A 15,966-nucleotide genomic window follows, 5' to 3' on the forward strand; every position below is an offset into this window, starting at 1 on the left:
TGTATATATCATACTCTGTGTATACAAAATGACAATAAAAGTTGTCTAAGTTTTGGTTGTTGCAGTTTTTACCACCAATCTAAATAAAATTTAACATTAATTTTCAGCCGCTACGAACGGCACCAGAAATACCAGTAATGAACCTTAAAAAAAGGATGATTTTTCTTTTTTAGACTTACCTTTCTCTTTCTTCCAATACTTCTAGCTTATGGCAGAGTTTAAGAGGCTGAAACCTCTGTTAACCAATTGTTTAAGAGGTTAAACAATACTATTCTGTAACTACAGCCACATAGATCAGGAGATTAGACATAACTGGACACGATGATCTTTATCTACTTTATAATATAACCTGCTTAATCCAGCAGGTTCTTTAGTTGTTCAGAATTTATTATCAATAAACTTAACTTTGAATTTTCTCTGCCTTAAAATGATCTGTAACCAGTAGTCTCCCATCACTAAGCTTAAATAGCTTGATTTAGCTTATATACAGACAGAGGTCTAAAACATATGTGTCAAACTGCAGGATTGCTCTCTGTCAAAAGATTTTGATTTTGTTTGTATTGTGTGCATTTGTTATTGTTTTTTGTGTGTGCACACACGGCATGTGTTCTGCTGGAGTCCCTTTACTCAGAATAGATGTAATTTCCTTTCTTGTGGCTGGCCAAAACCTATAACTTCCCCCGCAAACACACACAGAATAAATATACTTAGCAGAGCTTCACACACTCTCCGTCTCTTTAGGATCTGGCCTTGGTTTATGCTCATCCTCTCCAATCAACATTACATTATTCAAACCTACAGCCTAATAGAAAAATTTTCCTGAACATGACCATCCATTATATGGACACATTTAGTCTATAGACACTAGTGTGTCCATCTTCTGATAGCAGTGGGTACAGTAGGTTGTTTTTGGCTAAACATATATATTTTTTTTTTTTTTGCATTATTATTTCTGATACTAATCAAATGCCCAGCAGTTTTCCTTAACAGTTCATAATCCCACAGCTTTCATATGCACAGAAGGGGAATGTAGACATCACAGAGCAGAGCACTGGTTATGAAAAGTATTGACTAAAAATGTTTAAAAAGCTTGGATTCTTAAAATTGTCTTCACTCTTATTGTTAATCCAGAAATATTTTGACCTGATAACAAGATAAGGGAAGGGTATAAAGAGAGAGCATGAGGGTTTACCATGTCAATTAATGGAGCAGAAAATGCTACTGCTGTAGAAAAGTCTGTTTGGCAGGAGCTTTGGAAAAAATTAAATGTTACATTTCATGCAGACATTAAAGAAAATCTCTGGTACTAATCCGCTTTAGTACCACCTATGGCTCAAATCTAGGGGAGGTTCAGGTGGAAACATCAGTTTACACTGAAAAATTCAAATATCAGTCCCTAATGGGCAGATTTGGGCTGCATTTACCTGCTGTAGCCTTAGATCTGAATGTCGACAACAAAGCCCAAAAGACAAAACAAATCACTGTAGTAATGGGTTCCAATTAGAATTAAGAGAGGTTAGAAAGAAAAGTCCCTAAAATCAATCCTTGAGGTACTTCATAAAGAAGACAGTGTCCCAGACTGGCACAGAGGCTTTGATTAAATAAATATAAAAAATAAATAATAATTATGTTACAGTAACTTCGATGATGACTTTAGAAATAAATCATTATAAAGTGTATTTTTTTTAAAAAAAAGTTGTTGCAATTGCCCAGCCAAAGTTAGGCCTCAGTCCAACTGAAAGTGTGTTGGACCCTTACAAACTTTATAAACCTTGGTGAAGCAACATTAGACTAAAGTCCAAACCAACTGCTTGGAATTCAGTTTTGCTAAATGCTTCATTTAATTGACTTAGTTATCATTTCTTTCCAGGTCTTTGCATATTGGTTTACTCTCACTTAATATTTGTTTTTAGATTTGGACCAGCTAACCTAGTCCTCATAAAAGCAGCAAAACAGACACATAACAGTCCAGTTCGGCAGCTGTAAGGAGGAAAGGAGGGAGGGTGTAAAGAAAGGAGAAGTGCTGTTTCACAAATTGCATGCAGGCTTTTTGCATCAAGTGTCAGCCCCTCTGCCTGCTCGTCTTCCTCCTCTGTTTTGCTTCACCCTGAAGTCTAGTGCAGCCTCTTGATAGGACAGGACGGAGCCAGTGCTTTTCTAATGTCTTGGAAGTTTGTATCTTGGAGTGTCATGTGATGCTTTAGTTTGTGGAATATGGCTCAAACCTTGGCTATTAAAACCCGACTGAGGAGATCCCTCAGTGAGCATGTGAAGGATTCCACCAACAAGGCTCGGGACGTTTTCTGGAGGAGTGTGAGGGAGAGGCGACTGTGGGGTGAGTCTTGATGCAAGAGTGGAATGTTTACTGGAAGCAGCTCAGTGTGCTTCTTTTACTTTTTTTGCAGAAGAGAATTACATTCTCCACTCAGAATGTCTGCTTCATGTCTAAAATGTGTTTCCTCTAAACTCTACATAAACAAGAAGTAAATCAATACCTGAAACATGTGATAATCTATCTCTAAATCTAAGAGATATGGTTCAAATTCATAAATCGGTTATTCTACCAAAATGTGCATGTTGTAGTGGGTGTTTACCACGCTGCAGTAGTCAAAATCCTAAATATATGAGCAACCATTACCAAGTTAGTGTTACTTGTTGCACTTAAATTGCCTGGAAAGTTGAGTTACTCTAGTTAAACACTTTTGTGCTTTTTTTTTTATCTCCACAGTTGTCTGATTATAGCTCTTCTCAGTAACTGTCTAAAAATGTTTTAACTGGTACCTTCAAACCCAGAAGAAATACCAGAGATCGAGAAAAGTTCTAGAACTGGTAGAATTTGTCTAATCATCTTGTAAAAAACCTTCTCTAAAAGCATGTTCCTGGCAGGTGTCTAAGGTCCTTAGATCAGGGCCTGCTCATGGGGGATTGTGCATAGCTGATAACAAAGGAGATGTTGGATATTTTAAAGAGAACCCCAAATTCTTGAAAGGTCTTCATTTGGACTGCAGGTTGAACTCTGTGGTGTCTCTAAAGTGTTTCAAATTTAGATTTTGTTTCTGCTTTTGGTTTTATTTGTCTAAAGTATTGGTGGCTTTTGGGTTGTTGAACTGCTATACTCTGAAGCCTTTAGGACTCTCACAGTTCTTTCACACTAAACTCTATTGATGCAAACAGAACAAATCATTTGTTATCCTTTTGTAAAAGCATATTCATAGGCAAAGCGATACCAAGGAACAAACTTTTTGTGATGCAAACCTGAATCTGAAATTTGATGTCAATGTAATCAGGAACTGGATGATGTTCTGATGTAGAGTAAAGAAGTGCTGAGGAGATGGAAAAAGATAGAAAAGTTATTGTTGAGATAGGGTATGGATTGTTGGGAAAGATTAAGGAGTGTTCTTTGGAGATTTGTGGGTGGGTTTTGAAAAAGTGATTTTCTTGGAGCTTGTCCCAACCTGCCACTGCAGTTGACCATCTCTATTGCTCTATCTGCCCGACTTCTTGTTCTTATCTCTTCCCTTAGCTCCAGAGGGGGGCACTGCCTAATGCCTCTGTGCAGCCCTGGTGCTCTTTTTGTCCGCCCATTTGCTCCGCATTCCTGTTGCTTGTAAGCTGTAAAGGCTCACTTTGCCTTACCTCTTTCGTCCAGGTGATTTACCTCCAAAGCTTCTGGATTCTGTGAACTAAAAGCATTTCTAGAAGATTTGATGGGCTTTCCTGTGCCATCGTTGGGCTTTCCAGAGTAAATACAGCACTTTTACTCCCTTGGTAAAATGTCCGCCATGTTAACTTAAACCTGGTTCACAGATAGAATCTCCTCCTATTTTGATGGCGTAGAGAAGGGAAAGCACTGTCCTTGTTGGCGTTCAGAATCGTTCGTTAAATTTCAAGTGAGCAACAGCATGTGAATAATGTGGAAAATTTGTTTTAAATTGTTTTTTTGTGTTAATATTTTTTTCAAAGATATTACACAACCTTTCCCTTTATTGTGCAGATATGCATTTAATACACACCATAGATACACACCAAAAATCTTCCATTGTCTAAACAAAACCATTTCAAAAGTCTTGTAGTTTTTCCAGAGTGTTAATTTCCATATAAACGCTCATAGAGTGACACAGAGGGACAATTATGTCTCTAATATCATTGCCGTGGCAACAATCAGGTGTAGCCTATTATATTAGAACAAAGTAAAATGTTTTCCTTGAGCTGTTTCTTAGTTTGTCAGTTGTAAAATTGTCTTGTATTTGAGAAATGAAATCCTGACATCAATTGTTTTTCTTTCACTCTTTAGTGGTGTCACTGCTTTGTTGGTTTAGTAGAATTCTCCTTTCAGATATTCTTAAAAGTGTTTATAGATTTAGTTTTTGTCATTAAGGTTGACCTTTGCTTCTGTCTTTTCACTGTGGTAAAATGACTCCAAAAGAACCACACCTTTGAGCCGTAGCTGTGATGGAAGTTTATTTAATGTCTCCCTGAATAACAACGTTTTCTCCAAGTTTGGATTCTGAGAATTACCTAAAGAATGGAAGTCTGTGGGCTTTCGCTTCCAGGAATCATGGGATGATTTTCTCATGAACATTGGGTTACTCAGGAGGTCTCTGGTAAGGTTTAATCACTGTAAGCACGAAGCAGGTTTTGAGCCAACTTTAAGGTAAATGCCTTGCTGGTGTTTCAGATTTGTGGTAAGGAAACTGCAGATAACTTTTCTGAGACAAGTTTTGTTGCATTTTGCTAGATTATAAGATATACTTTTCTTTTAGTTTAATTTTGCAATGTTTAGAAATATGCATCTTGCTCACATTACCAAACTTCAGTCAGTTGACACAGACTCAGCAGCTACATTACCAGGTAAATTTGGCTATCATTGGGTTAGACTAACTGCATTGAGTCTATGGCATTGAGAAATATTTCTCTGATTTGGGTCATTTTTTGCATAGTAGAAACATTTAAATACTGCAGTATGCTCTTCTCAAGGACAGTGAACTCACTGCCATATCAACGAAACCAATTTCTTTACAAAAAGAAACCTAAACAATAAAAAAAAACGAATCCACTGCTGAGACAAAGATAAACCAGCAATGTGCATGAAAATGGCCAAAGTCACATGAGATTGAATTGTTGCCTCCATATCCTGCTTTTGATTCTTAAAGATGGCACCTGGTGTGGTCCTTCTGCTTCTGAGACTCACCTGTTTCAGGATTCAATATGTTTTGCATTTAGAGGTGGCATTCTATTTATACCTGATGGTTATTTAAGCTACTTGCCGTCATCTCAAACCAGTCTGCATTTTCTCATCTGTCGCAAGGGCACATTTTTGTCCTCACAGTCAAGATGTACTGATTATTTCATGTTTGTCACAAAAACCCACTGTAATACTGGGAAATGGTTCTGAGCGAAAAATCCCAGTAGATCATCAGACTAAGACCAACCCATCTGGCACAAACAACTCTGCCTCATTCAAAATCACTTTAATCTCTCTTTTTCATCATAATAAAATAGTCTAGATAGGTTGAACTTTAGCAATGGCTCTTCCTTATGTCTAAATGTTTTGCTATGTGACCAACAGGCTCTTTTTTTTTTAACAATACATTTTTGTTGTAGAGGAGTTTGTGTATGAAACCAGAATTCCAGGTTTCATTGTTTGACAAAAAAAATACAAAATTTCAAAGGATTTTTTCTTCTTTACTGTTGTTGTTTACAAAGCAACCACTGTCTGTTTTCATTAGGCAGAGCTTCACTCAGTTTAAGTTGTTCAATCATAACACATGAATCATTGCTACAGGACTAAAGTAACCTAAAGCCCATTTGATAATTTTAATAAAATTGGTGGCATATTCACTTCATTAAATTATTTTGGCATATATTACAATGATAAGCATTAAGCAGGTTTTAGGCTGAATGCAGCAGCTAGAGCACAGTTTGGACAAGATGCAACTTTGTAAAATGAAACTGGAAAGAACTGACAAACTGTTATTTTTAGTCATTTTGTTCAGTAAGTTGCTAAAATCACTTAAGGTGTGGTTGGTTGTCTCTGTTGACAAAGTCTACCTCTGACTAACTGACATCACCATTGCCTTGGAGACTGCATTGACTTCCTTGCAAACTGGGATTCAGTTTCCCAGTCTGCATTCTTAATACATATATTGGAATTAGACCTTTTTTTTTGTTTAGATAAATTAACAGTCCTGCTCAGGACCAAATATGTTTAAGTATCTAAATATAGTCCACTTAATCAGCCTCTTTTAATATCTGCTAATTTTTAAACTAACAATCCATAAATGGCCATCTATTCTAACCATAAACTCTTCAAAACACAACATGGGCCAGATGGGCTTTCTAAACCTTTTCCTCATGCTAAAAAATAGATCACCATCGCAACAGTCTGCAGAAATTATCTTCGAGGTGCAAAGCGGTAATTAAACCCAGAATAGAGGATTTTTTTTAAAGCTGAGTGGTCTGAAAAAATCAAGGATTTTATATTTCTGAATTTTAAGAATATTTGCAAATATTTTGATGTCCAATGTTGTACTAATAACTTTTTAAAATGTTACGTCGATAGAGATGAACACTTTGAAACAATGGTAAGAGCAAGTAACAATCATGTTTTAATTTATTTTATTAATTTTCAAAGTCCCATTCACAGTAAAGTGTCTATCAATTCACCAACAAAGAATAGAAGAGGCATGGAAGCACATCAGAAGATCATACAGTAACTATTTTTGCTCTACGTATGTTTTTTTTTTTTTTTGTATCTCCACATTTCTATGTAGCAGAGGTGACTCAAAGCTCCCCAGGAAAGGTAGCAAAGTAGGAAACAATGCCATCAAAACAGGAGATGGCCACATGTAAGTCGAGTGGTATGTTAAGAAACTGGTATCTTTGTGATCCTTTCGCGATGCAAATGCTATTAATCTGTAAAGACTTGATAACATGTGTTGGTGTATTACTAAAGGCACTGTTACACATTGTTCTAAGGAAAAGGGATGAAGTTTTAATTTATCCATGCTTGCAGCTGTGGTGGGACACTACTGACATACAGATATGCAGACTGGGATGTTTGAGAAAAGCTTTTGTTTGGAGTATTTTAACTAACTGTTCTGAAAAAATATTATTTTTTCAGAGTGTACAAGAAAAGAAAAAAAAAAATTCTCGGAGAGCTGCCAACTGCGTTTCATTTTCTCTATCTTGGATATATTACCCCCCATGCATTTTCTAAACTATTAAAGCCATTGTAAAAACATTTTTTTTTAATTCAAAAATATATTCAGAATCACAGAAACAAATACAAAATAAATTTATTTAAAAAACACATTTTAAATAGCTCTAGAAGGACTGTTCGTCATCCTCCCTTATCTCCAGTACAGACACTGTCCAATTACTGCTGCCTCTCCCCTCTTTGGTGCGCTCTTCTTGCTGGGCTTGTGCATTGTACTGCCGTGATCCTTCCATTTCCCGCAGTTAGCCTCTAGAGCTCTGATTTTACTGCTGCTCCTGTCTGAGTTCCGAAATGCCATTTCAATTCACTTTAAGTTCAACAGAAAGCAGCCATAATCAGGCCACTTCTGGACTACCTGAACATGTAGCATATCTGTAGGATTTACTGGACACAGTGACACCAGCAGCTTTGGTTGGCTTTCCGAATTAAATACAGTGCCACGATTGATTCCTTAAAATTCCTGTCCACTATCTGAAACCAACAACCAGCAGACTCAAAGACTTTTGGGGGCCTTTCACCCACTGTGCAAATTGCTTTCACTGGCCAGGCATATTTCTGACAAAATAACAGGCAAAGCACATGAAACTTCCCAATCATTTACAGGGTTCCTGTTCATTGTGAATGCACCATAGCAACAGCAAAATCTTGTTGACTCAATGCAGTGGCACCTGAATGCACACATCACTAGCTATAGTAGCTAATGAGAGATGTCCTTTCCTGCAGCATATTTTAGCTGCTTGTTGTGTCCCCTAAACAGCTTCTTAAAAACATCCATATTGATTCTTTACGGCTTTATTTTATACTTTTTCGTGTCATTCTTCCATAAAGGCTTTAGTTAGCAACAATCTGGCAAAATTAAAAAAAGGTTTAAACCACATATTTTCTCTTGGAGTACGCTTTCTATAACCTCTGCACAGAACACTGCTCCTGGACTATGCTCTTCCAACATCCATGAGCATCACCGAGAAGCTTTTTGGTAAATATTTTCTGTAAACTAGGAGGAACTAGTTTTTGTATTTTTTGCGTGTGTCCTGTTTTGCCGATATAGTTCTGGTAATCGATTTGAATTGATAGCCTAACAGATTTACTTTCACAAGCAGGCCATTATGATTGTTGCCATAAGTTTCCAATTGTATATAAAACTTTACTAAAAATGGTTTAGGGAGAAAATTGTGTACAATGGACATTTATACAGTAACTCCTAGAGGTATGCTTCCAAACCTGGATGAGATGAGAGGAAGAGAAAACAAAGAACACAACACAGCAAAAAGAAGACAACAGACAAATAAGTAGACATCAAAAAAGCTTTCAGACCAGCAGGTAGATATCCATATGTGTGGAGGGAAAAGCCTATGGTGATTACACAATATTATTCAGGGTGGTATACACTGTGTGCAGAAGTTAGTATTTCGACCACATCATCCTTTTCATACATTTCCTACTCCAAGCTGTATAGGCTTGAAAGCCAACTACCAATTAAGTAAATCAGGTGGTTTGCATCTCTGTAATGAGAAGGGGTGTGGCCTAATGACATCAACACCCTATATAAGTTGTGCTTAATTATTAAGCAACTTCCTTTCCTTTGGCAAAATGGGTCAGAAAATAGAGTTGACAGACTCAGAAAAGTCAGAAATTGTCAGGTGTCTTTCAGAGGGGTGCAGCAATTTGGAAATTTTCAAGCTTTTGAAACGGGACCCTCGCACAATCAAGCGGTTCTTGGCAAATAGCCAACAGGGGCGCAAGAAGCGTGTTGAAAAAAGAAGACGCAAAATAACTACCCATGAATTGAGAAGGATCAAGCGTGAAGCTGCCAGGAAGCCATTAGCCACCAGTTGTGCCATATTTCAGAGCTGCAACATGTCTGGAGTGCCGAGAAGCACTATGTGCTCAATACTCAGGGACCTGACCAAGGTAAGAAAACCCGAAAAAAGGCCACCTTTGAACAAGACAAAACATCAAGGTTGGACAAAGAAATATCTGAAGACTGATTTCTCCAAGGTGTTTTGGTCTGATGAAATGAGAAGAGTGAGTCTTGATGGGTCAGACAGATGGGCACGAGGCTGGATCAGTAAAGGGCAGCAAGTTCCTTATCGACGCCAGCAAGGTGGAGGTGGGGTTATGATATGGGCTGGTATCATCAAAGATCAGCTTGTGGGACCTTTTTGGGTTGATGATGGAGTCAAGATCAATTCCCAGACCTACTGCCAGGTTCTGGAAGACACCTTCTTCAAACAGTGGTACAAGAAGAAGACGATTCAAGAAAAACATGATATTCATGCAGAACAATGCTCCATCACACGCATCAAAATACACCACGGCGTGGCTGACCACAAAAAGTCTAAAAGGAGAAAAAATAATGACATAGCCCCCTTGTTCACCTGATCTGAACCCCATCGAGAACCTGTGGTCCTTCATGAAATGTGAGATCTACAGGGAGGGAAAAAGGTACACCTCTCTGAACAGTGTCTGGGAGGCTGTGGTGGCTGCTGCACACAATGTGGATCACAAACAGATCAAGACACTGAAATAATCTATGGGTGGAAGGCTTTTGAGCGTCATGGTGAAGAAAGGTGGCTATATTGGTCACTGATGTGTTTTGTTTTTGAATGTTGCAAATGTTTATTTCTGAATTTTCAGTTGTTATATTGGTTTACCTGGTGAAAATACAGAAGTGAGATGGGTATATATTGGTTTTTTATTACCTTGCCTAATATTTCTGCACAGTAATATTTACCTGCACACACAGACATCCTCATAAAATGGCAAAATCTAAAAAAAAAAAACAAAAACAAAAAAACAGCATCAACTTCCAAAAATGAAACTTTGGTATTAAGGAGTCTTTTGGGTTGATTGAGAACACAATTGTGGCCCAATAGTAAATTCTGCACATAGCGTATATCTGTGGCTGCAGCTTAGTTTTTAGTATTACTGTGTATTCTTGAACACCTGGAACCAAACCCCCCTCGTATGTGTACATGGGCATGCTTGTGGATAAAGGATTTACAAAGCTTCTTCAGAAGGAAAATATGTTCAATAGCAGTTGTGGGCTGTTCCAGACTCACCCTAAAGGGCCCTGGATCAATAAAGAGGTGATGTGAGTCCTAGATATTCAGAGACTCTCCCAGATTCAGATAAAGGGAGAAACTTAGCTGACCAAATCCAAATAAGAATGTAATGAAGCTGTTTGTAGAAAGACAAAAAAAAATTATCTGTAAGTATGTTCTATTGCCAAAGAAAGCCTGAGAGGCACCACATGTTTTAGATGAAATCTGCAACATAAAACTGGGTGATAATAATGTGTATTAAAGGCGAAAATGGGGGGAAACATCTTACAGGCCCTGACCCAGCTGCTTTTGGTTTGATTCCCTTATGAAACGTTTTCACTACAGATGTGGTAAGATTTCAACATCCTCAATTTATAAATGGGGGGAAGGGGGGGGGGGGGACATCCTGGGTGGTAAATGAATGTGCTGCATAAAAAGGAAGCAGGATGAATGACTGGTTTGTTTGTGTTATCTAGCTCTGAGCTGCAGAAAGACGTGAGGAAGTCCATGTGTGAGTGAACAAGCTACAGCTTCCAAACATGGAAGTTGAGAAAAAAAAAAAATACATCTATTTTGCCAGTTAGGAGCAACTCAGGGCAGTAGCGCCTCTGGAAATGTTTCATGGCCAGATGGGGCCACTAAAAATTTTGGGGTGCATGAATAACTGAATGTAGTGTAAAGCTCTTTGGTCAAGTCTCCTGACTTGAAAAAGTGCTATGTAAGTACAGGCCATTTACCATAAAGACATTAAGTAAACACCTACTCATATCTTGGTTTATTGTGTGATTTTTAATGTTACATTGCTGGCTGTGCATAATGGGATGAAATACCAAACTGATGCTACTAAAATTTGCACTGGTGAGTGGGGTGACCAGTAGGGTGGCCAGGGCATTGCACAGGGTGGCCATGGCTACCCTCTGGTGGAGCCACTGACTCAGAGATTTTGTCATATTCATGCACATATTCACAAGCTTTACTTGAAATGCAATTAACAATTATTCCCTCCCTGAAGACATAATTCCATATAGACCCAAGGCTGAACTTTTAGGTGTCATACCTTATTTGACGTGAAGTTTTCCCTCTTGGAGAAATATTCTGCCATCCTGTTTAGCCCCTCAAAAAATAAATACTTTGAAGTGGGTTGTGCGTGTTCAGGTCAGCTTGAGATTGCCTCATTCAGAATTATTTGATCCTGACAAGCATTTACATCAGACATTGTAGCCACATTGTGGTATCACTCCATACTAAACAGTTAGCAGAGGGCTCCATCACTGCATATACCTGCATGGTGTCAGTTAGCCATTGAGGATGGCATTTGGTGCTGGATTTGCTTCATTATGCCCAGTTCAGAACTCATCCTGTGGACTCAGTTAAGGTTTGACATGTAAATAAAAATCTTATTTTATTTTTTTTTTTTTTCAAAAAACATAAATTTTCATATTCTTTTTTACTGCCTTTATTCTGAATTTCATAAGGTTTCCCCTTGACTCCATCTCATTGGTTGTATGCCTGCCTTCATCATTGTCTGGATTTCATCAGCAGTATTACCTCATCCTGATCACTGGAACCACATGCCATCCCTCCTTTCCTCTTTACGGTTCTGTCTTTTTGTTCTCTACTCTCCTTTACTATCCGCTCCATTTTAATATTTTTTCTACCTTTCATCACAGCTTGCTGTCTCTGTTTTTCCTTTCTCTCCTGTCATTCCTTTCACATCATATATCGTACTCAGGGGATTTCCTTATGTGAAAGTTCTTATATTTTACAAATCTTAGGATTTGAAATGGGGAGAAAAAACTTTCCAGAAGTGAAAAGGAATAGGGAAATCCTGCTACTATCAATAGAGACCGATGTGTGTATGTGTATATATGTACAATCTACATGTTTATTAGTCAGAATCTAAATATTTTGGCATAAAAATTGGAAAATATTTAGTTCGTAAACAATTTTCAGTCAGCAGGTGATGAGAATAACAAGTAGTTGTTTTTTTATTATCTCGTCTAAAGGAATTGTAAACTGACTGCCAGAAACAGTGAAACATGACCGGTGCTGCTGCAGACTGGTCAGACTGTTTATGCTTGCCGGGTGGCCATTCACACCGCCACTGATCATGTCTTACTCCTAACAGCTTCTGGTCGTTAGGAGTAAGACTACTCTTCAGCCATAATCAGAGATTCATGTTAGAGATTCATGCAGAATGATTGGAGATGGCGGGGGGGCTACAGGAACAAAGAAAAACAACTGACAAAAACTGTTTTTAAATACGTTTTAAGCTTCTGCAAAATCACCCTTTGTTACTTTTATTTACCTACGATTATTTAAAAAATAAAGAACATTATAGTTGATGTGTTTGTGGTTTGAACAAATGCCACTTGGCCCACAAAATAATGACAGAAGAAAGCCTTGTCTAAAGCCAAAAGTTTGTTAAATGTGGGTAAAATTAAAATACTGACAGCTTCAACAAATGTATTTGGTTTATTTGTTTCTGAGTGATCCAAAAAAGAAGAACCATTCAGAAGACTAACTTAAAGGGGAAAACAGTTTTTTTTTACATTGGCTTCTTGATTTTACGTTATTACATCATGTTCTACTCACCCATATTAGTTTTGTGTCATTTGGAGCTCTTCCGAAGATAATCGGTTTTGTTATATCCAAGTAACGTCTTCCTATGTTCAACGAGTTGAACAAAACTGTTCATAATTTATCATTTATGGTACGCCAGCATTCATAACATGTAGGTGAATCACTGTCCCCCAGACATCCGTGGTTATATTTTTTATATTTATATCTTTTTAAAACAAAGCAGTGTGTATGACTTCACCCGCGCGCCGGACTGGTGTTGTGACAGGCAGCCTGGGCCACAGGCGGCTACGCTCTACCCTTTCTAGCTAATCTGAATCGTTCAATTCCATTTCAAGAGCGAGATAATCTGTGGTAGTAGCACTAGACGTCTTCCAGGCATGTGAGTAAAGCTAGCAGCAGTTCAGCGGACAGGATAAATAAATAGTAGCCGGCGTGCACGGATGACGTCATACACACTCCACTTTGTTTTAAAAATATATATATGTATAAAAAATATAACCGCAGATGTCTGGTGGACAGTGATTCGCCTACATTATGAATGCTGGCGTACCATAAAGAATAAATTATGAACAGTTTAGTTTGTGCCCTAGTCGTTGCCCAAAGGAAGACGTTACTTGGATTACAAAACGGAATATCTTCAGAACAGAGCCATATGACACAAAGCCTGTGAGTAGAACATGTTGTAATAAAGTAAAATCAAGGGCCCAATGTAAAAAAAAAAAAAAAGGTGTTCCCCTTTAAGTCATTCAAAAGCCGTAAAGCAGCATTATGCTGTAAAACCACAAGATGGCGCTTCTTTTGGGATTAAAAAAAAATAAAGAATAGAATTAGCTTGATAGACACTTTTATATCGTCTGATATGTATCGTCCTATCGCCCATCCCTAGGATGAAGGAGATCTGTTCTTTAGATACCCAGCTCATCTACCCAGGAAACTTAAGTGAGCTTGGTGGTATATGCTGAGTGAGTCCTGCTATAAACATATTTGTCCCAATCCAGAAGTTTTTGAAGAAAAGAACATACCTAACTTGTGAAAATGGAAACAACACAGTCGTGTGCCACAGTTAATACATATAACTTAATCGACAGCAAGAAAGCAAAGCAACAACAGCTTTTGTTGGTGAACTCAACTGTATATTTATTTAATATCCTATTTTACTGTGTTTTTTGTGATTTTTGTCCTCTGTCCTTAACAGTTTGTTTGTTGTTTTAACAAGTGATAAAATGCTTTACCTTTATGTTTTAATGGTATTGTAACTGACTACAAAAACAAACCTGAACAGTATGTGCTATACAGTAGATTGTGTTGGTTTAATAATGTCTTAATATTTGCATTGCTGTGGTGCAGTTAATACCTCACAAGTTAAACACAAACTGATTAAGTGCAAAATCGCAGCAAGGCTCACTAATGTAATGACAATTATTATGACAGATTTTTCAGGGAGATGGCTGTTATACCTGTAGCAATGTTACTATTTGAATGTGGGCTGTGTGTTAGCGATGGTTGACAGTTTAAGGAAGTAAAATCCTACAAGATCATGACCAGCATATAAGGAGATTTAAATATAGTTTGCGGCGGATTTCTCATGGAGAAAATTATTCACAAGGGGTGGAGGAAAGGAGAACAATCCTAAACTGCTTTTTTTCTTTTCCTTTGATAACAGGACTCACATGTAACCATGGGTCATTTTCTGGGGCAAAAATAAAGACTGATTGTGGATTTTCTCAGATTTAATAAATGTAAATTATGTGACAGTTAATGTCTGGAAGAAAAAGGTGTTGACAAAATGTTTTAATTTTGCTTCACTTTTCCACATCATTCACAGCAACATCATGACAGCCTTGTTTCAAAATGGCTTAAATTAATTTTCCCTCCACCCTACATAAAATACCCCATACAGACACAATAGAAAAATGTGTTTCTTGGATTTTTGCAAATAAATTTAAAAACTGTGCCGTTTTGTTTATTTCTGTTTGCAGGAACTGTCTTCCTCACCTAAGCAGCGGAGTGATGACATCCAAAAAATAGTCCTATCTTATATAGGACTGATATAAGGTCTGATATAGCTTCGCGATGTTGTAAAATTGTTGAAATAGTCTAATCAAACACCTGCACATTTATTTTTAGCTTAAAAGCCTTTGATTATCTGTGCCCCCATTCTGCACCTGAAATACTTTTTCTCTGGTACATTATGGGCGGTTTCTCATAGCAGGAGGTTTGGTGACAGTAAGGACACTGCTACAACTAAGTTACCGACGGTGAACATTTCACACAATTTCATGTACAAAAACCAGAATTATGCCTTTATGCATAATTGTAGAACATATCGAAAACAGACATGCTTTATTGCCAAGTATTGGAATTAATGTAAGCGTTTTTACACTTACTGTACAAGGGATTTGTTTTGATAATGAGGTACTATAAAAGGGCAAGCAAACATACAGTGGCAGTAAATAATAGAGGGAATATGAAATTTAGAAAAAAATAGATATTAGATATTATAAATATACTCGTGCCCTGCGATGGACTGGCGACCTGTCCAGGGTGTACCCCGCCTCTCTCCCATTGGCAGCTGGAGATAGGCACCAGCACCCCTCGTGACCCCACTTGGGATAAAGCGTGTTAGAAGATGGATGGATGAAATATGCACCTGCTGAATTATACACATAGTTAATATACACTTTTTGTTTTGTTTGGGGGGTTTTTTGTACACCAATGGGAAAAGCAATAAAACTATTTGTGCTGCTGTATAATAGCATGTTTAAATATTTATTTGAAATATGAAATTGCTGCAAATTTGTGAGACCTTGTAGAACTTTGTAAGGAGGTTACAAGGCAAAGACAGACTGAATATTATAAAATCTAATTTTTATTATTACTAAATCAAAATTATACTAATCATTTTGATTTCATTGTTTTGGTGTAGTTTAAAATCTGTCATAGCTCTAAATGAATCAAGTTAACGTACAGTACAAAGGATAACTGTTGCTTTCAAATTGTAGGAATAAAATACTTTGAGTTTCACCTTTTTTATGTCTCAGCTCAGTTTATTTTCAGCTACATCTCAGCATAAAAAACAATAAAACAATCTTCTGTTCGAAATGTGTATGTATGTGTGTA

At 37.4% G+C, this 15,966-nt stretch overlaps 1 protein-coding gene across 1 annotated transcript in view; it reads left to right on the forward strand.

The window, feature by feature from the left end:
* Window positions 1-2,130: 2,130 nt before the first annotated feature.
* Window positions 2,131-15,966, forward strand: part of LOC107097509 (rho GTPase-activating protein 7-like) — a 114,143-nt gene continuing 100,307 nt past the window's right edge. The window contains exon 1 of the mRNA XM_015394669.1: window positions 2,131-2,335. Within this exon, the coding sequence (XP_015250155.1) occupies window positions 2,215-2,335 (121 nt within the window). The 5' untranslated portion in view covers window positions 2,131-2,214. The remainder of the gene's footprint in view (window positions 2,336-15,966) is intronic.

Source organism: Cyprinodon variegatus, unplaced genomic scaffold, assembly GCF_000732505.1.
Source record: "Cyprinodon variegatus isolate N-32 unplaced genomic scaffold, C_variegatus-1.0 Scaffold703, whole genome shotgun sequence".
In the NCBI taxonomy this organism is placed as follows: Eukaryota; Metazoa; Chordata; class Actinopteri; order Cyprinodontiformes; family Cyprinodontidae; genus Cyprinodon; species Cyprinodon variegatus.